This window comes from Rhopilema esculentum, chromosome 6 (genome assembly GCF_057945365.1).
Source record: "Rhopilema esculentum isolate cy_ngs chromosome 6, ASM5794536v1, whole genome shotgun sequence".
NCBI classification, from domain to species: domain Eukaryota; kingdom Metazoa; phylum Cnidaria; class Scyphozoa; order Rhizostomeae; family Rhizostomatidae; genus Rhopilema; species Rhopilema esculentum.
In genome coordinates, this window is record NC_142820.1 from 7,605,037 (window position 1) to 7,627,175 (window position 22,139).

Genomic DNA, 22,139 nt, shown 5'->3' on the forward strand with positions numbered 1-22,139 from the left:
AATGGTTTTCTAAGAGCACCTTGCGACGGGAAGCATACAAGAAGCTGTTCGACATCGTCAATGAGAATAGTGAGCGTGCAAGCTTTCCCAACCCTTACCAGAAGTTCTCACAAACATGTTGGCTGGTGGGAGGGCTAGTCATTTTCAACATCTTAGTCAACTGGCAGGAGTTGAGAGCCTACTTCTCCATTGCAGAGCTTGAAGGGGATGCTAAAGTGCGTTACAAAGCCCGCTTGATTGCAGATATGCTACGAGATCCTATAAATCTCCTATACTTCCACTTCTTATTTTTGATTGTAGACGAGTTTGAAAGGGTGAATATATTTTTTCAAGCCACAGATATTGATCCTCATGGCATGATCAAGGAGCTAAATATTTTCTTCGACAGTCTCAAGAGGCGTGTGTTCGATGTAAATGAAGTCCAGCTGCTACTTGCGAAAGTAGATTTTGGTGCTAAATTTCTATTTGAAGCTGATGCACTGGTAGACAACAACAAAGAAAGACAATTCCATGTTATTAAAGGTTATGAAGGCCAAGGGAAGGTGCGACAAAATGCTTCTAGAAGCTACGAGCCAAGTGAGCAAACGCCTTCCACAATCAAGGGATGTTTTTCAGGCTTAAAGCTATTTGCATCCATCAAGAGTGCTTAGTCATATTGCTAGAGTGCCTCTTGCAAAGCTTCCAATGCAGCATTCGATTGTTGACAAGCTTTCCGAAATTGATAACCAATACCGAAACATTTTCTTTGTCAATTGGAGAGAGGAACCTGTCTTCAAGGATGGAATACCTCAAGAAGCTGTAGCATTTTGGTCTGGTGTTCACCAGTATCAAAATTCAGTACAAGAATTCCCCTTCACAGATCTAGCAGCGCATGCTCTTGCCTGCCTTACCACCCCTACCAGCAATGCCGTTGTTGAGAGGATTTTCTCCTATGCTACAAATGTGAAGACAAAGAACCGCAACCGAATGGGTGTCACAATGGTCGAGGCCATCGTTCGCATTCGCAGTCAATTGCACTTTGGTGAAAAATGTTGCAAAGACTTCGTACCAAGCCAAAGAATGCTTTCCTTGTTCAACTCAGATATCCAAGTATCCTTGTATCCAAGTGCTGTGTCCAACAAGGACGAAGATAATGAAATTGTCCTTGCAGACTTTGTGTAGATAATGATTCACTCCATTTGTTAAAACTTTAACTTCAAGCATGTAATTTTACAAAAGCTTTGCTGATACGTGATATGAATGAAATGAGCAGGCAAATACAGTAGATTTTCAAATATGCATTTGGTGTTTTTCTCTTTCTCCATCATACAAACTATTGTGTGCCTACTTAAAGGTCTATGGTGGCTTTAGATCACGTTTACATTAACGGAAATATGCGTCACAGGAAGTCCGTCGCTACAGTTGGGTGAGGGGGGTGGAAGATACCCTCCAGACACAAAAATTTGTTTAAAAAAAAGTCATTTTTGGCCATGAAGGGGGTATTTCGTCGGCGAATTTTTCATTATACGCCCATTTTGTCGCCAAATTCGTCCTGGACACCCCCCCCCCCCCTCCAGAACAAGACATCTAGCTAAGGCCCTGGTCATAGGCATCGCAATTTCAAAAATTATAGTGTAAATGGTTATTAATCTTTGCTTGAATTAGATGTTTTGAAAAGAGCTTTATATGCCAGCAAAAATATAAAATGCAGGAATTCAGGTTTCTTTCAAACATATTCGACAAACTTAAAAGTGACAATGATTTATTAAAACCATCTTTTTCAAAAATTTGGTACCTACATGCCAGGATTAAAAGTCGTCTATATTGCCTACTGAAGTTTCACTTGCATCAGAAATATGAAGTTGGTGTGATTTCTACTGTGAAGCCAACATACTCTTGAAAAATATCGAGTTTTGTCCCAAGGATTTTACAAATATAGGTAAATCCACTGTTTTGGATAATCTCCTGCGCAGTCACTAGCTGTCTTCGCGGAGGAGATTGAATTTGGCTTATTTCTGACCAATCTGGCTTGTTTTTTGGAAAATTTGGCATATTTCCCACCATACAAATCTGGCAATCCCACCATACTTTTTCTGCCTAAATAATTTATTTTCGAAACAAACTATATATGGTCAGAGAACTGACAACCAAAAAGTGCTTTTCACAGATCGAAGCAAAATTTACCGAGTAAGACAAATATAATTGGGGTTGTTGCACCCCTTACACCCCCTGGTAAATCTATCCTTGCTACTGTTCCTTCCTTTGCTTGCCAAAATACTTGTTTGTCACAAAACTTAAGCAAAATAGATTAAATTTAGCAATGCTCAAACTGCTTGATACTTGCGTCACAAAAGCAGCTATTTCGGGAACCGGATGTGGCTAGCACAAAAAATGAGACAGGAAACATAACAGTATAAAGTTGGAGCTTGCAGAATCATCCTGTTCCCAGCTCAAAATAATTGATAGTAAAGTTCGAAGGCCGAAAGTATTGGAAGAAGACAAGATAAAAGCAAAGATGAAAACATCCGCGCTGCTAACAGCGATACTTATTACCATTCGTCTGGTTCATGTTAAAGGTATTGCTTTTATCAAAATTATGGTTTGTATTTCCTTTGCTTTGGGAATGTCGATTGTGATGATTTAGCTCAGGTCTGCGCCTCTCGTCAGCGACATGCCTGATATTTTAGAATATGACTAAAATAAATAAGTTTTAGTTTGGAAACACCCAGCTTTAGTTATGCACTGCAAACTGTCGCACGCACCGAAGACTAGAATGTTTAGGTGGACACCGAAGGCAGGGGCGCGCACAAATTCAATGTTGTTCTCCACACTAAAATTTGAAGTTTCACGCAAAATTGACAATAGCATCATTTTTGAAAACTTCTTTTTGTACGCCAGATGAAAAATTTTATTTTTTAATTCTTTGGTTAACCTCGCACTGTTTTGGGATTTTTAATAAATTAATTACGAATCTCGTCTCAAACCTCAAACCATAATAAGATTCGATGAAATTGTAGACACAAATAGCAGACCCAAAACTAGAATTATAACATTCCCTACTTTCTTGTTTCGTTTTTTAAAAACAATATTAACAGAAATAAATATAAAATATTTATAGTTTTCTGGCCCATATTGTCTTGACAGTCAAATAAAAATGTCTTGACAGTCAAACTACTTCAAAAATCTTCAAATATGCATATGTAGAGCGGTAAAGACAACATTGATGGGGGAAGGGGCCCATGGGCACAACCCTGTCAAAATTCTGAAAACGTAAAACTAGAACAGCCAATCAACTTCAGCGTCCGGACCGGATAACAAGATCCGGATGATTATAAATTTCAAATTGTGATGCGATTGTAACGAGAACGTACTTCGCTTCGCTGTTGTGTTAAAACTTGTGGTATGTGTGGTAGGCAATTCAATCCATGAAATATTTTCCTGAAAATCCCTTAATATCCTATGAAACAAATATTGCAAAGGAATCACGCGATTAGAGCTCATTGGGTGACGAAAAGGCCAGTATAGACCTATCTTGGCATAGATCCATAGTTCAAAAGTAAGATATTTCTTCCCTTGGAAAAATGGATCTACCAAGCGTAGACTTTATAGTATAAAATCTATTTGTAAAACCTATAAGATTCTTATAAGGTTTTGCAGATGTGGGCTGCAAACTGATCAATATCTTGGTATTACCAAAATATTGATCAGTTTGCAGCCCACATCTGCAAAATGGAAAATGCGTAGAATTTTCAAATTCACTCGGTTTGTTGCCCACTATTATTGCCTGTCTGGAATTCTTTTTCTTCTTCTGCCCTATGTTCTCAGTTTCCTCATTTTATCAGTTACCTTTCTCAAAAATTGTATCTTTTGAGAACCCGAGCATAACGATATGGATTTATCTATGTCTAGCAATATCAATTATTTTGCAGCATATTCTGAAGGAATCGTTTTTACTGGACTAGAGGGGAGCAAATCTTTAAAGCCAGTCATTGTGGGCAAGTCCTTTATCATTGACTGCAACGTGAACAACGAAAATGTCGAGAAGATTTCACTTTATAGAAGGATGCCAAATAACGTTAAAAAGAAGGTTGTAATGGATGGTAAAATTTACAAACAGAAAGAAAAAAACAGATTCGAGTTAACACTTACCAGCATCAATCAGGCTGGAATGTATCTGTGTGTTGCAGAACTTTACGGGACGAAGTATGAAAAACAAGTTCCTGTAATAGTGATTGGATTATGTAAGTGAGTTTAAATTTTCAAGCTAATAGAGAGAATGATGGTAAACGTAAAGGAGGGAATTCTGAACTTGCAACAGAGCTCGGATTGGTTATTATTTCTGAAAATAATCAATTTAACTAGCTGATTTATGAGTATTTATATCTTGCTAAAAATCATCTATCTTGCTATCATGTCGCAAACGTCAGTTGCAACAACGCCAAAGTCGAAGTAAGTTTTGGCAGATTCTTAGACAAACCTAGTTGAGGAAATCTCCTCTTATTCATAGGAATAATGAAATAATTCATAAAATCACAATAAGGAATCACATTCAAAATGAGGCATGGTAATACTGAAGAAATTGGTTTTCATTCCAGACAAATATAAGTAAATTAGTTGAAATCAAAGGCGTACCTAGAAGGTGGGGGTGTAGGGGTTGGGATGATCTTCACTTGATCCCCAGAATCCTTGGTTGGTCTGTAAAATTTTTCTATCGGTAGATGTAATCACCTATTTAAATTTCTTTCATCCTCTCCCTAGTCAGGAAGGTCAATCTAATAAATGTAGATTGGACAAAACAAATTTGTCAAGAGCAGAGCCGGGAAATTAACTAGGAACAGGCGCTAACTAGTTTTAGAAGGGAACTTTGGAAGCTCCTACAATAGCCATGCTAATATTAGCCATGGTGATTGCGGGGCGGAAGATTGCGAGTTAGGTTGTAACGAAAAAGGAATTTCAGCCATTGGCGGGGATAGAATGGGGGTGTAATTGCCCCCTCCCACTTTTGTCAAAACATGGTCCAAACATTTCTTCTAAAAATTGATAAAACTGCATTAGGTAGAGGTAGGCCATATTCTTAAAGTGCCTATGAAATGAAATTTCACATATAGTTTTTTGCAAGAAATTGAAACTTCTACATGTTGTTGCAATATAAAAAGAAAACTAACTCGAAAATTTGCACGTGAAAGTTTGTTTTTGGGGTTTTAAAAACAATGAGTGCGAGTGACAAAGCATAAGAAACAGTGACGTCACAAGGTTTGTAGTTGGTTCCGTCTTCACAGTAAACACTCCATACCACTTTGTCGGGGCTGTTAGTCAAACAATTGTGCAAATTGTGATACCAGCATGAAATTTTGCAAAAAGGGGTAGTTTGATACGCTGAAAAAGATAGGAAATGGAACCAACTGAAAATTGCGCCCTTTAGCTATTTTTAGACAGGGGCTCTTTGCCCCAAGCACCTAACGTAGGTATAGGTACAGAGCCGGTCGCATGGGGGGCGTGGGGAAGGTGTTCCCCCCTCCTTCAAAATATCCTGAAACCGGGCCTGTATAGGTATAGTAGAACGAAACTTTACAACACGTAAACCTTACAGTAGGTATAGGAGAACGAAACTTTACAACATGGGGCAGTTTGATACGCTACAAAAGATAGGATATAGAACATAACTGAAAATTGCCCCATTTTCAAATTTCAAACTGGGGTTCTTTGTTGCAGACCTATAAAGACGGTTTGACTGCATTTAAATCGTACTTTAGTACTACAGGACTAAACTTTGCAAAGAAGAACAGTTTGATACGCTGAAAAAGATAGGATATAGACCCCGAAAGAAAATTGCCCCCTTGGGCTATTTTTAGACTAAGGTACTTTACCGCATGACTCCACTAACGACGTTATTTTGATATCTCAGCCGAAAGTAGGTACAGTAGCAGGAAACTTTGCAATAGATGGCAATCTGATACGCAGAAATAGATAGGATATAGACTCCATCTGAAAATTGCCCCCTTGTTCTATTTTCAGGCTGAGGTACATCGCCAAGGATCTTACATAGACGGTATTATCGTATTTCAGTCGTACTTTGATACAATACTATGAAACTTTGCAAAAACCACAGTTTGATGCGCTAAAAATATTGGATATGTACCCTGACTTAAATTTGCCCCCTACGTGAATTTTAACGGTAGTTCAATTAACGACCTCCGTGTACTAAACGTCAACTGCTCCCGTGTTTGCAAACTTCGTTACGTCACAGATAACGGCGCTTTGTCACAGTCGAAAACGTTAAAATGGGATATTCAGCCTAAACTTTTAGACGGTTCCGCAAGAAGAAAGTCACCTCAACATATATCATTGAAATCAGCAGTTTTGCTTATAAAAAGTGTGCCTTTATCTAAACTTGTCAAATTTGTCTAAACTTGTCTAAATTTGTCTAAATTTGCCTTTATCTAAACTTGTCAAAGTTCATTTCATAGGAACTTTAAGATTTGCGTAGGCGCCGCTACTTATTTCAGCTACAGCACTCAGGCCGTGCCTTGTTTTCATTTTTCCTTAAAAATAACTTTATTTTGCAACAAAATGCACACATTGTGAGGTTGTTTTGAATAACTTCTCTTTTCAGTGGAGGATATCACCCCATTGCCTGAAGTGACATCAAAATTTTTAGCAATTGAGGTTGATAAGCAAATGATTGTTTCATGTCAAAGCAAAGGGCCTCGGACTTTACTTACTTGGTACAAAGGAGGAAAGAAGCTGACAGACGATCGGAGAATATCAATCATAAATTCTTATCTTACCTCCGGAGTTTCATCCAAGCTGACAATTAACAAGGCTCTAAGGAATGATTCAGGGATATATCGATGCAAAGCCACAACCAGTCTAAAGCCAGGATATTTCTCCTTCGTTGACGTTAAAGTTGCTGTTAAGGGTAAATATTTTTCATTGTACACACCGCGGCTATTGTAAAACAGAACAGATGTAAGATTTTGTCTGTTGCGCAGCTAAACTTTGTTTTTGCAAAAAACCAAAACTTTAGGGTGGAGTTCCTCTTCACGGGATGGACGGAAAACGGTACACGATACAAGCATGAGCAGAAGATATTTTGAATTTTTAGAGTAGTACGCTTACAGTATCGCTTTCTGCTTCTACAGTTGAAATCAAGACAACATTTTTTCGCGGACTTCGTACGATTTGACCTCTCAGCCAATAACATTCGAAGTTTACGACACAACTTCAGCAACAAGCTGCGAAGTGCTGAGTACTGAGTCTCAGTCATTTTCAAATACTTTAAATTATATTTCTTTCAAAAATTGTCATATCTTGCAACAAAAAGGTGAAACTCTCCGTTTTTCTTTCTTGCTTGAAATACGTTTTTAACCAATATTTTTTCTGGTACTTCTTTCTTCTTTCCCATTGTAATATTCTTTCCAACATAAAAAGGTTCATTAAAGCTTTTTTAGAATTCCTCGGTCATGTTTCTTTGGAAAAAAGGTGCCAAAATAAGTGGAAGCTGAATATTTATATTCCCGTTGGATTTTCATACGTTTTAGGATCAAAAGTAGTACCCAGAATTAGCCGGGCATTCGCTAAATCAGTCCATTTCCTTACACCCTTTGAAGGTCTGACTAAAGGGAATTCAACTGCATTGAGGCCTGATGACAAAGTTGCATAAGCTGCAGTGGAAAATATTCATGTTTACGGCCTATCTAAACCTGTTTCTAATGAAAGGAAATTAATTGGACATAAAATTAACTTCTCAATCTTTCGCGAAAAGTTTCCTTCATTTACTTGGCGCGCGAGAGTGGCCGGGTGGCTGCCGCTGCTTCCCCACTCCCTGGGCAAACCGGGCCAGGCAGAAGAATTTAATTTGAATAGCAACATCAAGCCATTCTGAGTTATTACAGAAAGACATATGGTTTAGGAGTAAAAATTCACCTGCTGATAATGTATATTCAGGTTTCCTTACAATGATACACTGGTTTTGAAAGACAATGTCAAATACATATTATGTGCCAATTAACAAAATATCTTCTCTACTAAGGCGATGCTTTCTTCTTGTTAGTTTTAAGACTACCAAGGGAGTTTTTCTTTTAAGAAATTCTAGTATACGCAAAAAAGACATGACTTTTTAATAGATTTTGGTCAACAGTTATTAATTTTCTCATCATAGATTAATTATTAGCTATGAAAGTGGTAGTTAGTTTATTTAAATATACCTCAAAATTCAAATAAACAATAAGATGGATTAGGGTAAAAGAAAGTTTCCAGTTGCAACTCGCCTATTTAAAAACATTGTTGAAAAGTCATTTATTAGAGATACTAACGACTGATGTTTATTTTCCGTCAGAGGCAACACCTGTAGTAAGCAAAGACACATTCCAAATCGTTAAAGTCGGCTCAAAAGTTGTATTAGACTGCAGTCTACCCAACTCCAATGCTCCGGTTGAATTCTTTTACCAAACACACAGAGGATACTTAAGGGAAATACACGATGCATTTGAAAACATGACGGTAGAGAAAGAAAGAGCAACTTCAAATAATGTTACTATAAGAAACATGGGGATTTACATATGTATTTCAAATGGAGTGAAGATAAAAAAAATATCGCTATTTGTCATGCAAGGTACGTCCTATTTAAAACATTGTAGAAAAGCATATCACAGCTAATAGCAGACTCATTAAATTATTACAATTCTATAAATGAAAAGGGAAGTACTACAACAAAGAAACAAAAGACAAAAACATAGTCAATAGAATGCTTTCTAGAAGGCTAATAGTGATGTCTAGCATTGTCGTAAAGTTTATGGGAGAAAAACATTGACATAATATGGAAAACAATGTTTTACGATGATAATGTTTACTCCTTATTGCTTGTGGCAGGCAAGGATGACATAATATCTAATGAATACAACAGGATTTGGCAAACCACACTGGAACAGGTCCAATGAAAGATGCTGATCTGCCTACTCTTTTAAAAGCAAATTTTGCCTAAAAAAGTCATTTGATTCTAAAATTTACCTCAACCAGTATAAGACAATAAAACATTTCACGAAATAATTGATACTGTTGTTGTTGATCCTATTTTGTTGTGGCACAAAGCACAATTTTTCTATGTGTGTACCAGGCAAGTGTCACATCCTGACAAATCAACCAGGTAATTTTCTTTTTAGATCCCGAGAATGTGTGTGGCAATTTCAAGAGCAAAGCCCTGAAATATCTTTGTGAGCAAAGCAACCCAGATTTCAAACAATTCTTGAAGAAACTGCTTGGATACCTTGGTGACAGCTGAGCATAAAACATGTAACTTCAATCGTGTATCTTACTCAGAGCATAAAAAAGCATATAGTTATTGCTGTTAAGAATATTTTTCGAAGTAATTTGTCAAAATTTGATTGAAAGTTGGATGGGATAGCACAAAAAAGAAAGCATTTGATTTTTAAGCATTAGCATTAATGTATTTGTAATTGTCAAAATCACTTTCTGTATGCCTTTCTGTCTAAGACTTCTGCCCTCCATAATCATCAGCAGGTCAGTCAATTAATTAATGACCAATATAACATTTGATACCACCATATTAAGGCATGTATAAGATTATTGATATCTGTTATGTGCCAGGACAGAGAACCTTCTCAGAGTGACATCACAGGCCAGTAACAGGATTTTTACACCCCCTCACCTTAATTTCATTAAGCACAATAAAATTGGCAGACAACATATTGTGGGTCACTTCATTAGATTTCCACTGCTACAATGTTTGAGAAACCTGGTTTATATGATTTTATATGATAATATGGTTTTAAAAACCTCAAACAAAAGGCAATATTGGAAAGTTAATATGGTTATTGTGGGTAGAGCCAAGACCCTTTGACAGCAAGTGTACAATCTGGCTGTCTGTTTTTTCTTTCAGCAGTTTGATACTTCGGTTATTGATAGTTGATAAACATAATCAAGCTTTCAGCTTTTGTCCACAATGCAGCACATGGACTGTGCAAGTTCTCCAGTCACAAGATGTAATTTACAAACTGTGCTATCTAATTGCACTAGTGTCTTAGACTTTTTTGTTAAACAATTTATTTGGTGTTTTGGTCTCAGAAACATTCAGTTTTTCTGCACCAAAAGATTTTTGAGCAGAGGGCTAATTGCTATTGAAATAATTGCTGCTTATTTCTAAAGATGAAGTGTAAACTAGGTAATCATGAAATGTATTAGTGCATGAGATGCCATTTTAATAAGTTTTTCTTTATTGCCAGTCCTTTCTTTATTTAATATTTCTCTGCCTAAAGACCAAACCACAAAAAAGAGGGCATAATTTTACATTTTGTTGTTTAAACAGAGCAGGAAAGGCATACCTGTAAAAGATTCTTCGAAATCTTCTGATTTACAAACATCTTCTAATTTACAATCTTCTGAGATTCTGATTTATAAACAAGGCTTCACAATCAAAGATTTTCACAAAAGCTTGAAAAATGAAACAAAAAGGGACACGGTTGAAGAACAAAAATGTGTTTATTTTATACACAAAGAATTTAACATGATGCGATGAATTGTCACATGGTTACAATGCAATAATACATAGCATGAGTGAAAAAACTTTCTGCTTATAGCTCACCAGGCATGCATCATACTAGTAGATTCATTATCTTGCTAGGGCTCTGGAGCATTATCAATGCCATTTGAAAGAACGATTTACATGATAGGTACCAAAGAAAGAACATGAAATGTCAGTATTTCAAAAAGAAATCCAACATGAGCCTGGCCAAACAAAAAACATACAATTTCATTTTTGTGGCAAAACAACTAGACAACAACTTTGGTAGCTTTAGATATGATATTGAAATAAACAGCTGATAATATGTAATAGTACAAAATATTATAAGCAGAGTTCCTTCAGGTGGTAAACAACTAAGGCTTACACATTATTGACATTCACAGTTCTCTTTTGAAAACATAAAAATTTCACATTTCAAACCACAGCAAGAAGGATCAGAAAGACCTTTGAATATAACTTATTGGAGCTATTCATTAGCAAAGTCAAATATTAAAATAAAATTCTTGCTTAAAGGTGTGGGGAATATTTCTACTTTAGATAAAATTTTGTCCCATTAAAGATATTTTCAAAATATACCTCCATATTGGGTTATGTATTACCTAATAAAATTAAAACAACAATTAAAGTCTATCACCACTTTAAAAAATTCTTTTTCTTTGGGTTGCCTTTTTTTTGCTTATGTTTCATTTGTAGTTTTCTCAGTTTTCTCTGTGATAATAGATGGAAGGGTATTGATGAACTTTTACTTGATTTCTTTGGATTATCACTTCCCTTGTTATCCATATCAATGTCATTATCTTCATCTTCTTTTGTCTCTTCTACAGTAGACCTTTTGTTGTCCAATTTTGATTCTTCAGTAGCATTCATATTTTCTTGATTGACATCGTTTTCATTGACTGTTTTATCTGCTGTTAGAAAAAATAGAGGTAAGCAAAGTCAAATTTCTTATCTAAATTCTATAAATGCAAGATGCAGCCTAGTTTTTAACCAGTTTTGAGTGGCATTGTTTAAACTAAAGCCTTGAAAGGAGAATGACACTGCAAAACAAACAAACCGATAAGTTAACTTTGCTTATAGTCAATCAACTTTAAGTCATACTATGGATAAATAAATAAATGCCTTATCAAAACATGCTTCAAATATGTACATCAATAAGGTCATATAATGTACATTACTGCAGAATCATATGGTTAGCTTTACAGTCAATACTGTAATTGTCAGAATTTGATCATCTCAGAGAAATTAGAATTTCAACAAGGGCACTCAGGCTAGGGAACTCTTCCCTTATGAATGTTAGGATTTTTCCCCAAAGGTCTCTTGCCTCTATTTTTGGCAACCAGAATCTTGCATAATTCTTGAGCATTCTAATTATTTTGCTATCATGGTGCTATCAAAAGATGTCACTAACAATGTTCCTCTGTAATGCAACCATTGTGATGAATTTGATGAGCAGTTTGATGGCAAAAGGTACACGCCTGGTTATTAGAGGACAGGTACATCCTGGACTTAGAATTCTATGACCCAGACTGAAAAGTTTGGTCTGTTCCCCTCGTAATAATTTTTGTCCTTCATTTTGCCCGCGCATTATTAAGAAACTACCTTAGATTCCACACACAATATTTGTTTATCTGATCAAGTTCCCTGTGAATATTCCACCATTTAAACTTTTGACTTCTGATAACAAGAAAAAACAAAGAATACAATGTCTATTCGAAAGCCTTTGCTTCAAATTCCGCACACGATTTCGCAGGAAATGTTCGTTATCCACAAATTTCAAAATTATTGTTTTGGTGTTCCCTGCACAGAAAAAATACTTTACAGTCTGGTCTATGACTGGTTTGCTCTAGAATTAAATTTGATTTAGTAAAATTGCTCTCCTGGAATTTATTTCTGTACTGTTACTATGCTGGATAAATACTGGTAGTAAAGTTAATTATCATTTTCCCTTTGAATTTCTTAGTCATTTTTTGCAAAAAAATTTCTCCTTCTTTGACTGAATCGATATAGTTTCTGATCAATATAATTTGATGGTTTCTTACAACTGGGCATTGTGGAGCAAAATCAACAAACAAGAACTGGAATCTGCCCTGAGCGTTGCCCATCTCTAATGTTCTAATTATTCTTATCTGCACTGAAGTAAACTAAGAGTTCCAGAAGGTTTTTTAAATATATGAATTTGCTCAAATGTAATTGTTAAACATATGACTTACATATTGACACCACTGACAGTGTTGGTGGGAGAGAAAATAGATCAGACAAAGCAATACATACCAGCATCAACTTCAAGCGCTATTTCTTTCATTTTTGCATCGATCTTTGGTTTGTGCTTTATCCTTTTCAATGCTCTAAACTTTCTTTTTCTCTTTGATCTTAAACTCTTCGCCATAATCTCAACTTTTCGCAACCCAACTGCTGGATGTCAACTCGACACGTGCTGATATCTCTAATAGTGCATCGATCCTGCACAACAACAACACAAACAAGAACGGCTATGAGGCAGCAACAAAATAGACTCGTTTACAGAAGGAAACATGGCAGGCACTATCCGGAGATATGCCTTAGAATTAAACGCAAGTGAAGCCTCAGCGATTTTATTCTCCAACCGAAGTTTTGCTGCTCTACATGGAGGGAAGGTACTGTAATTTATTTGGCTTTTTATTTCCAGTAGACTGCAGAGCAATCCTGATGTTAATTGGTACGATCTTTGTTGGGTGTTGCCTCGTTACATAATTTCCACGTTCTTCATACTTTCTACAAGTCTAGTTTGAATTATCTTTTTCATGTGGGTCTGATAAATTACACCATTAACAGCAAGCTTAGCGAATTAAGTATTTGTTAATGTGACCACACCTCGCGATTCTTGCACCTGAAATAACAGAGAGCTGGCGACTCACCTCACTCTGTGTGAAAGTTTGGTCATGCCAGAACAACGGACCCTTGGGTCTGTAGTCAGCGCTTCTAACAACTGAGCCATCCTCGCACTCAAGCAGAAAATGACATTAAACAGAGTTACCTAAGAAAGCTAGATAGGTGACAGGAAATAAGCTATGTGGTCCTATATTTGCAAAAGAATGGTTTTAGAGCATATCAACAATAATATTCAATGCTGTCTAACCTTCTTTTTGAAAAACTGCTTCAATGCTAGAGACCGCTAAGCATATTACTGGTTTAGAGTGATTTATTTCCTGTTCAAAGCCCTTAATCGAAGAAAATGCAAGAGAATGAAGCAAAACAATATTAAAACAACTGTGTGAAGGCAACTTTTCTCTAATTTATTATGCATGATAACATAACAAAACTCTGAAGAATTCTTATGGTCTACAGTATGGTTAATCAAAAATAGAGGAAAATGCTAACAGGCTAATGCAAAGACAGAAAAAATAAAACTTGTGACTAAAAAAGGGTTTATAAAAATTTATTGCCTTAATGTGACTGTATTTTTAGAATGTTCTTTTGTTCAGGAAGGAAAAAAGTTGTGACTCTAAACAGAGTGTGATACAAAGGAGAGACACTGTAAGAGGAGTTTGCTTACAAGGGTTTGACCTGACCTATATTCAGGAATAAGCAATATTGTGATAATAAGGAGTATGACTGTAAACAGAGTAACTAAAAGCTGAGTCAACAATATGGCAATGAAAAGGCCAAAAATAACAAGGAATGGGTGGGATAGGTTGGGTTGGCACCCAGGCTGGAAAACTTGCATAAAATGCTAGCAGCTAGTTTGGTTGCAGTAAGAGGCCTCTCAGTTTGAGGTGCATGATTCCATGCCAGTGCCTGGGATACAGGAAGCGTATTCTGTCACATACATGCTTATCGAAAAGTAGCAACATCACACAATGCAACCATTTACATTTTGTAAAAGACAATTTTTATAAGAAAACAATTTTAACCATTGTAGAAACTGTTAGATTAGTACTGAAGGATACCATTGTAGAAACTGTTAGATTAGTACTGAAGGATACCATTGTAGAAGCTGTTAGACAAGGAAGTTTAAGATGGTTGAGTCATGTTTTGAGAAAGAGTGATGATGAATGTGTGAAACAGGCATGAGATTTTGAGGCTGAGGGTGGTAGAGGAAGAGGACAACCAAAGATGAGTTGGAAAGGAATGATGGAAAAGCATATTTTTGCATGTCTGTACCACTTAAAAGATAAAAGCTATATAATTTTTTGGTATCACAAAGATTAAAAATCATACGGAAAAGCTGAAACATCAATTAGTACTTAACATTTGATACAATGTGTACAGTGGTGTACTGAGGGTGGCCTTGGATTTTTCAGTTTGGCCCACAGTTAGAAACATTAACTTTATAAGCTGTTTCATATTAATATTTCAAAAATTTACTTGGACACATTTTATATTTGGCATTTTTGACAGAAAACTCATAAATCTACAACCAGGTGATGCACCCATTCAGCCACCAATAATGATTTTGAAAGTTCCATTCTCACGTAGTGCTTTAAGTCTATTAATTCAATAGTTTACCCATGATCATTTCTCTGAAGTTTCCTTAGATGTATGTCAGACAAAATTTTGAGTATGTTTTTCACCTTATATCTGTAAAAGAATGTGATTAAATGGTAACCCATCCTTTTTTGTTTTTGTCTTAGCTATGTACTGTCCAGAGAAGAGCATTGTCATCATTATCAGAAGAGAAGAAAAATGAAATTGCAAAAGGCCCTGGATTGGGAGATTTCATCAGTGGCACTCCTATGGTGGAGGAGAATCCCTTGAAAAGAAAAAAAGGACAGAGGTACACATTATCATTCATTTATTTGATTATAGTTCTATTTATGGTAGTTTAGTGTACATCGGAACAGCAATCAATGTAAGCACTAAATAAATGTGTCATTTCCAAACCCAGCGAATCTTGTTTTACGTGCAGAGAACATAGAGCCAGTGAGAGAGACAGTATGTTGCCTGTATAACTCTGACTAACTGAACTCTGAACTGAACTGAACTAAAATTACAAATTACCATACTTATATACAGAAATTTATTACTAAAATTAACATAAGTGATGTGAGGAAAACAAAAGATAGGAAGGGCAAGTAAAGGTGATGAGTAAATTGAATAGCATGACAAAGATTAAGTAAACAAATCGGATTAGCAAATGCGTGATTTGAGAGCTGTCATAAGTAAATTTTTATCTAAGGACATAGAGCAAAAAAGAGGAAAAATGAGATAGGACACTGATAAAATCAGCTTTCTGAAAGTTTGAAGGATGTTGATTACAATTGATGCGAGAAAATTGTAAATGAAGGATAAATTGTAAAAGATGTAAAACATGCCCAGAACAACATATTTAAAGGATTCTTTGTTTTATTGATCCTTTGAATTTACAATGCAAAAATATTGTCGATGCGACATATGTTTAAGATAGAAGGTGCATTGTCTTAAATTCAAATGTGTATTGGCGCTCTGTATTTGTTGTTGGCCATTGTAAATGCATGTTTTCAAGTTCAAGGTATTTTGTTTTGAAAACGATACTTTTCAGTGCACCGTTGAAACATTTTAATTTTGCTTATTTAGGTTAAAACTACCAGCTTGGTTAAAGAGAGAAATTCCAATGGGAAAGAACTATTTTCGACTCAAAGATAGCCTACGAAGTTTGAAACTGTCAACGGTAGTAAAAGATTTATCATTCAACTACTTCTAATTAGATCATGATTAGTGGTTTTGTATCTACACATTGCCCAATGAAATTTGCAGCCATGTACCAGGGAACTGCAATTTTTAATTTTTTTCCGCGCCTGCACAGCTGTTTCCCTTCCTACTGGATATATACGAAGACTAAGTTAAATTTTACAGCCCCATTTAATTTATTTCTTCTTTTCCCTGAAATTTTGTCACATTTGATACTCTCGCAAGCAGATGTTTCAAGCAGTTCCATACAGTTCTTGTCTGAAACTGGGTAAGATTATATATAATAACGCCATGAGATTTTTTGTTGTTTTTTACTTTAGGTTTGTGAAGAGGCCAAATGCCCTAACATTGGAGAATGCTGGGGAGGCAAAGAGGGAACAGCCACAGCTACAATAATGGCAAGACTGTTATTTTCTTTCTTTGTGGAATCGTCATCGAACGCTACCTTCCTACTGCTTTGCTAAATCAAAGCATCAAACATTTTCTTCAGGCGTCCTCTGGTATACTGTGCTTTGAGTTTACAATGAATAAATTTCTCCCTTGTATCTTAGGTTGCTCTTTTTATGTTGATTTTATTTATCTGGTCTTGTTCCTTTATTATGTTGTTACCCTTCTGTTTTCTGTACAGTAATTTAGCGTTGTCATGTCAAATTTTCCTTCATTTTGCGTGATATTTTTAATCTTTTGCTCCTTCTAGTATTCTTAGAGACTGACATATTTTTGCCTTCCACCCCCCAAGCTTATTTATTTCTTAGCATAGCAATAGTATTTGCTTCTTATCAGACCGGGAATTTTTTTAACAACACTCTTTCTTAATAGATTATGGGAGACACTTGCACCCGTGGATGCAGATTCTGCTCTGTAAGGACAGCCAGAAAGCCACCGCCCCTTGACCCCGATGAGCCTAGAAACACTGCCGTGGCCGTGCGTGATTGGAACCTTGATTATGTTGTTCTAACTTCTGTTGACAGAGATGGTGTGTTTTAACAAAAGTTTGTTCTATAAGTGACTTCGTCTTAATGTTTTTTAACTTAAAGCTGACAGTGAATTTTTGTTATAGTAACAAAGAAAACAGGTCACAGAGCATATCTTTAACGCCAAACTTTCTTTTAGTTAAGTATTTTGTGATTGTATCACAGATTTAATAATATGATTTTACTATGTTTTATATTCTGGATTCTTACGTCTTGTTTATCATAGACTTGTTAGATGGTGGAGCAGCACATTTTGCCGAAACTGTACGACAAATCAAACAAGAGTACGTTAATTTATGTTCAAAGATGCGTTCGGTATCAAAGATGCTTGTTCAAAGTTAGCATAAAATAAATTAGGCTTCAGTTTTAGGTATCTATACCTATACCTATTTTGCTGATATGTTGAAAATAGCTCTATCCAGCTAACTAACAGGAAAAGTTTTTCTAACTTTTGCTACTGGAAACTAAGATACAAAAGTAATAAAAAATCATATCATTAGTAAACGAATTGTCATGATATTGTAAATGCTCGAATGTAGTTCGTAACATTTCATTTTTTGTGCCATCATCATAATAATAGTCATCGATAGCAGTTTTCCTATACTTGTTGTGTCCTAGGTTTCCTATCTGCTGACTTTCTGCTAATCTTTTTTCATTTTGGGCTCAATATTTCCCATATACGATTAATCGCATTGTCAAAGCTCTTTTTACATGACTACAATCCTATCACGAGTTTAGTTTCTGGATAAAAGTGCCGTTAATTTTTTAATATTTTTCACTCACAATCCTGATACCTACCTTAGAACGTCGTCAATACTTGTGGAATGTTTAACACCAGACTTTCGAGGCAACCATGAGCAAATCGAGATGGTTGCAAGCTCTGGCTTAGATGTTTATGCACACAATATAGAATCAGTAAAAAGCCTCCAGTGGTAAGTATACGTCATCATTTTAGTCTTTTAATTACAAGATTATACTCAATCCTACGGCCCAGAAAGCTGGTTATAATCCTGCGTATTGAGTGATCCACTTTCCTGTGATGATTGAAAAAGAAACACGAAGACACATCTCTGCCTTGTGGCTACCGAGACCTTTATTAGAAAAAGGGGCCCGCAAATAGGAAAAGAAGCTTTTGACAAATGAAATTGATTATATCAATCATTATTAAAGATGTTGCTTGAAAATCTGTGAAGTGAACGTGAGGTAATTCAGATAATTTCACCATGGAGGACACTGTGGAGGACGTTGCTTGAATCTTAGGCTATTTGGTTCCTAAGATTCAAACAACGCAGCCAATGCGTATGGAAAGTGCTAATTGAAAGTCTTAGAAAAACATGTCTTCATTCCCCTTCAAAATCAAAAAATTGGTCGCGAAGTGACTCGCGATTTGTTGTGTTTGATTGAATCATAATGTTTATATTGATCAGCTGAATGGGGACTTCCTATCCATTTTCATTACATCAGTACTTTTGCCGCTGAGAACTCGATACTTGTATTGATAATCGATCATCAGAATTCTTTGTACGCTCCCTCTTAGGCTTGTTCGAGACCCTAGAGCCAATTACAAACAGTCGATGGACGTTCTAAGTTTCGTCAAAAATAAGCATCCAGACTTAGTCACAAAGTCATCTATAATGGTGGGCTTTGGTGAGAGAGATGAAGAAGTCGTAGAAACAATGAAAGGTATGGCCTATAAACAAACAACGTAACTATTATAGGAAATGTTTTATTAATTGTATCTGGACTCCAATTAAAAAATAACACACCAGGTACCCACTAAATTACTTTAGCTACCAGAGCCTAAGAAACTGGGAGGGGAAATTAATTTTCTCTTATCTTATCTCCATTCACCTCTCAACTCAGGGATCTGATATTAAGATCTTCTAATCTAGAAATCCGTAATGTAAACACTTAATTTATTTTATTTTGTATGACATTATCTGTTCTACCATTCCGTAGATCTAAGATCGGTTGGAGTCGACTGTGTTACCATTGGACAGTATATGCAGCCTACCACAAGTCATTTGAAGGTTAGTTGTCTGAAAAAGTAAAAAATTATCCTCGTCTACAAAATAATAGTTATAATATTGACACTAGTGCAAGGGGGGAACGTAGAATCATATGGTAAACCCCCTCCCATTTAACGCTAGGGTTGTCAATCAAATTTTTGTCATCAGAGAAAAAGTGTAACATGGTGGGGGTGCTTATGAATTTTTTAGGTTCTGAATTCGCTCACTTTCTTGAGCTCTTTTTTGTTGATGGATGTTTACCATCGGAACTATGCAAAGGAACGAGTATATCTTTGAATTATCTCAGCTTTTCATGTTGTTTTACACCAGTGTAAATACGGCTCCCTTGAATCCTTGCTTTGACCTCCCTGTAAACATGTCTTCAAAATCAGTCCCAAAAATAACCAAATGCTGACAAAAAGAACTGCTGTGGACCTCCTTACCAAATAGGGGCTCTCAATTATCTTTATCAAATATTTTTTAAACAAACAAGGAAGGGGATGATTTCACAGTTTCTACTTTTTAAATTTAGTAATATTTAAGTGTGTCATGTTTAAAAAAACAAAACATTTTGCCTCATTTATCACATAGAAGCTGCAGGAAATCTTATACAAACGTCGTTTTGGCTCTTTCTTTTATGATATTTAATATTTCGTATTTCCAGCGCAATCTACCATTATGTTACTTTTTGTCTGGCAAATAATTGAAATTTAAATCTCTGTTGAAATCTTTGGTTAGGCCATCTCTCGTGCTTAAGCACAAGAAAGCTATGTGATTATTTTCTTTTTCAAGGTTAAAGAGTATATAAGACCCGAAAAATTTGAAGAATGGGAGAGAGTAGGGAATGAGCTTGGCTTTGCATATACTGCCAGTGGACCACTTGTGAGGTCTTCCTACAGAGCAGGTGGGTCAAATTTTGATAACGAAAGTCATCAATGTAAAGAAATAGCTTATTGCCATAGTCTTTAGCAAATCTGAAAACTATTGTCAGCGAGAAGCTGCTTCTTGCTAAACAAACAAAAGTCAAACAAATATCCTTAAAATTGTCGGATAAATATGTTTTATTATGGCTAGAAAGGGTAGAGGGCAACTAAGGGACTGCCTGTTGTGAAAAGGGAGATAATTAGGCTTGAATGCATTTGAAGACGACAAAGAAAGTTTTGGCATCAGCTCCTTGACTATCCTAAAATCCTCGACCATGCATCTTACTCAATCATGCATGTGCTACTTCCGTTGCCAATTCCGTTGCCACTTCCGTTGCTACTTCTGTAATGAAAACTTAAAAAATCAGAAAGGCTATTTAACTCATTAACGGGCAGTCGGCTTACAGCAGCAAGTTGCCCTTCATACTAAGAAATTAACAAAAAATCAACATTAGTTGTATCATGGTTTTACAGAAGTAGCTGTCCTTGCTATCAACGTTTTGATATAAGAGAAAGACGCTGATTTTGACAATGAATCGTTTGTTTTCTTTAAGGTGAATATTTTCTGAAGAATTTAGTTGAAAAAAGACGAAAAAGATAACAACTGGCATCTATGATGGATAAAAAATTTTAGCAACCAGTAATACAAAGACTTTTCTGGTCTGTATGTAGATAGATGGTGGTATTTTGAGTGTAAAAGGTTCTGTATGGGCTCAAATATTTGGTGAAGTTGTATTGCTAATCTAAATGAAAGCTGTTCTAGTTATTTAATATTACGTTCGAGATAACAATGTAATTGTAAAAAAAAAATTTTCTTGGTGGCTGTCATTTTGTCGATTTGTGTAGATGGATTGAGACAATGTAACGTAAAATTTTTAGACAATGTAGACGACTGCCTCCAATGTAATTTCAGTGGTCATCTTCTATGCAGTCTTAAATGCAGATGCAGCAGGATACAACCTACACCTGTCTGGGAATCGGTTAGAATATAGAAGATTTGAGAGACCTGTCGAGTAGTTGGCTGTTTTATAGTTTAAAAATAAAATGGAGAGATGCAGGACAGTAAGGTTTTGAAATTTTGGAATTTCCGTTATATAAAATGATTAATGAAGTTATTAGTATCGCAGATTTTTTGTTTTATTGGTGAAATTCACTACTCTGTTTCATTGTTTTATTGCCAACATTTTCTACACTTTCTTCAGAGCCTCAAAATCTGACCCTAGTGCTAATAACTATTTTGGTATAAACTTCGTTTCCCAAAAGTCTTAGAACACTAACTTCGGTTTTCAAGAACAAACTCAACCACCTCCTCTCCCCCTTGGAACGATGTTGGTACGATAAAACAAAGGAGAAAATTAAGGGGTAAGTTTTCCTGTGACTTGAATTATGAGTTTCTAAACTATCAACATTGTTCTGGGGAAAGAAATCGGTAGTATTCGGGAAAAGATGTGGAAATATGGAAAATTGACCATTGACCAAGTTATTTTGATCTTACCGATGAGTAGCTAAAATCAAACGGAGTCCTAATTACTAATACCAAAATTATAAGTACCAAAATACGAGTACCTAAATATTTCAAGAAATAACAGATTTCAATAAAATGTAAAGGCAGCTATTTTTGATGCGATTATTTGAATTCTCATCCCCCAAATGGGTTCAATTGAAAGGGCTCTATCGAGCGACTGTACTAGTTTCCTCTGCGTAACCTTGAATACTCCTCGGTACCTTGCATCTCTTCACAAGCTTTAGTGGAAGTTTTGTAGGAGAGCCAAGGTCATGGCCTTCACTTAGTGCGCACTCAATGACTCTAAAAGATTATTAACCACAGTATTTTCACAATAAAATGCCTTTGTTATCCTTATCGTAGTTAACACGCCATAAAAACACTGTCTGGCTCTTTTTCTTCATAACAATCATGGTGCAAGGCCAGATGATATCGAACTTTTTGTATCGTTTATTGTGCCCTCGTGGAGCATTCCCCTGTTTTCACCGAGTTAACCTTGCAAATGAGATACCTACACCAGGGGCGGATCTAGAAAATATTCTGACTGTCGCACACAAGGGTGTG

The 22,139-nt window shown here is 35.9% G+C and overlaps 3 protein-coding genes across 4 annotated transcripts; 2 read left to right on the plus strand and 1 right to left on the minus strand.

The window, feature by feature from the left end:
* Positions 1-2,378: 2,378 nt before the first annotated feature.
* Positions 2,379-10,219, plus strand: LOC135685940 (contactin-4). The gene is made up of 5 exons (XM_065202051.2): positions 2,379-2,555; positions 3,909-4,220; positions 6,593-6,898; positions 8,318-8,593; positions 9,141-10,219. The coding sequence occupies exons 1-5, from the start codon at positions 2,495-2,497 to the stop codon at positions 9,257-9,259; spliced, it is 1,074 nt and encodes a 357-aa protein (XP_065058123.2). The 5' UTR covers positions 2,379-2,494; the 3' UTR covers positions 9,260-10,219.
* Positions 10,220-10,457: 238 nt separating this feature from the next.
* Positions 10,458-12,925, minus strand: LOC135685942 (uncharacterized). Of its 2 annotated transcripts, none has more exons than XM_089109038.1 (2): positions 12,791-12,925; positions 10,458-11,424 (listed from the first exon to the last, which is right to left on the minus strand). In XM_089109038.1, exons 1-2 carry the CDS (start codon positions 12,903-12,905, stop codon positions 11,150-11,152), a joined length of 390 nt encoding a protein of 129 aa, XP_088965164.1. In that variant the 5' UTR covers positions 12,906-12,925; the 3' UTR covers positions 10,458-11,149. The 2 variants fall into 2 exon arrangements, with proteins under 2 accessions (XP_088965164.1, XP_088965163.1); XM_089109037.1 differs by having other exon boundaries at positions 10,458-11,427.
* A 96-nt stretch (positions 12,926-13,021) lies between these two features.
* LOC135685939 (lipoyl synthase, mitochondrial) lies at positions 13,022-21,113 on the plus strand. The gene is made up of 11 exons (XM_065202050.2): positions 13,022-13,152; positions 15,130-15,272; positions 16,052-16,145; positions 16,486-16,563; positions 16,985-17,141; positions 17,366-17,423; positions 17,943-18,071; positions 18,677-18,822; positions 19,099-19,169; positions 19,941-20,052; positions 20,626-21,113. Exons 1-11 carry the CDS (start codon positions 13,051-13,053, stop codon positions 20,670-20,672), a joined length of 1,137 nt encoding a protein of 378 aa, XP_065058122.2. The 5' UTR covers positions 13,022-13,050; the 3' UTR covers positions 20,673-21,113.
* Positions 21,114-22,139: the final 1,026 nt, after the last annotated feature.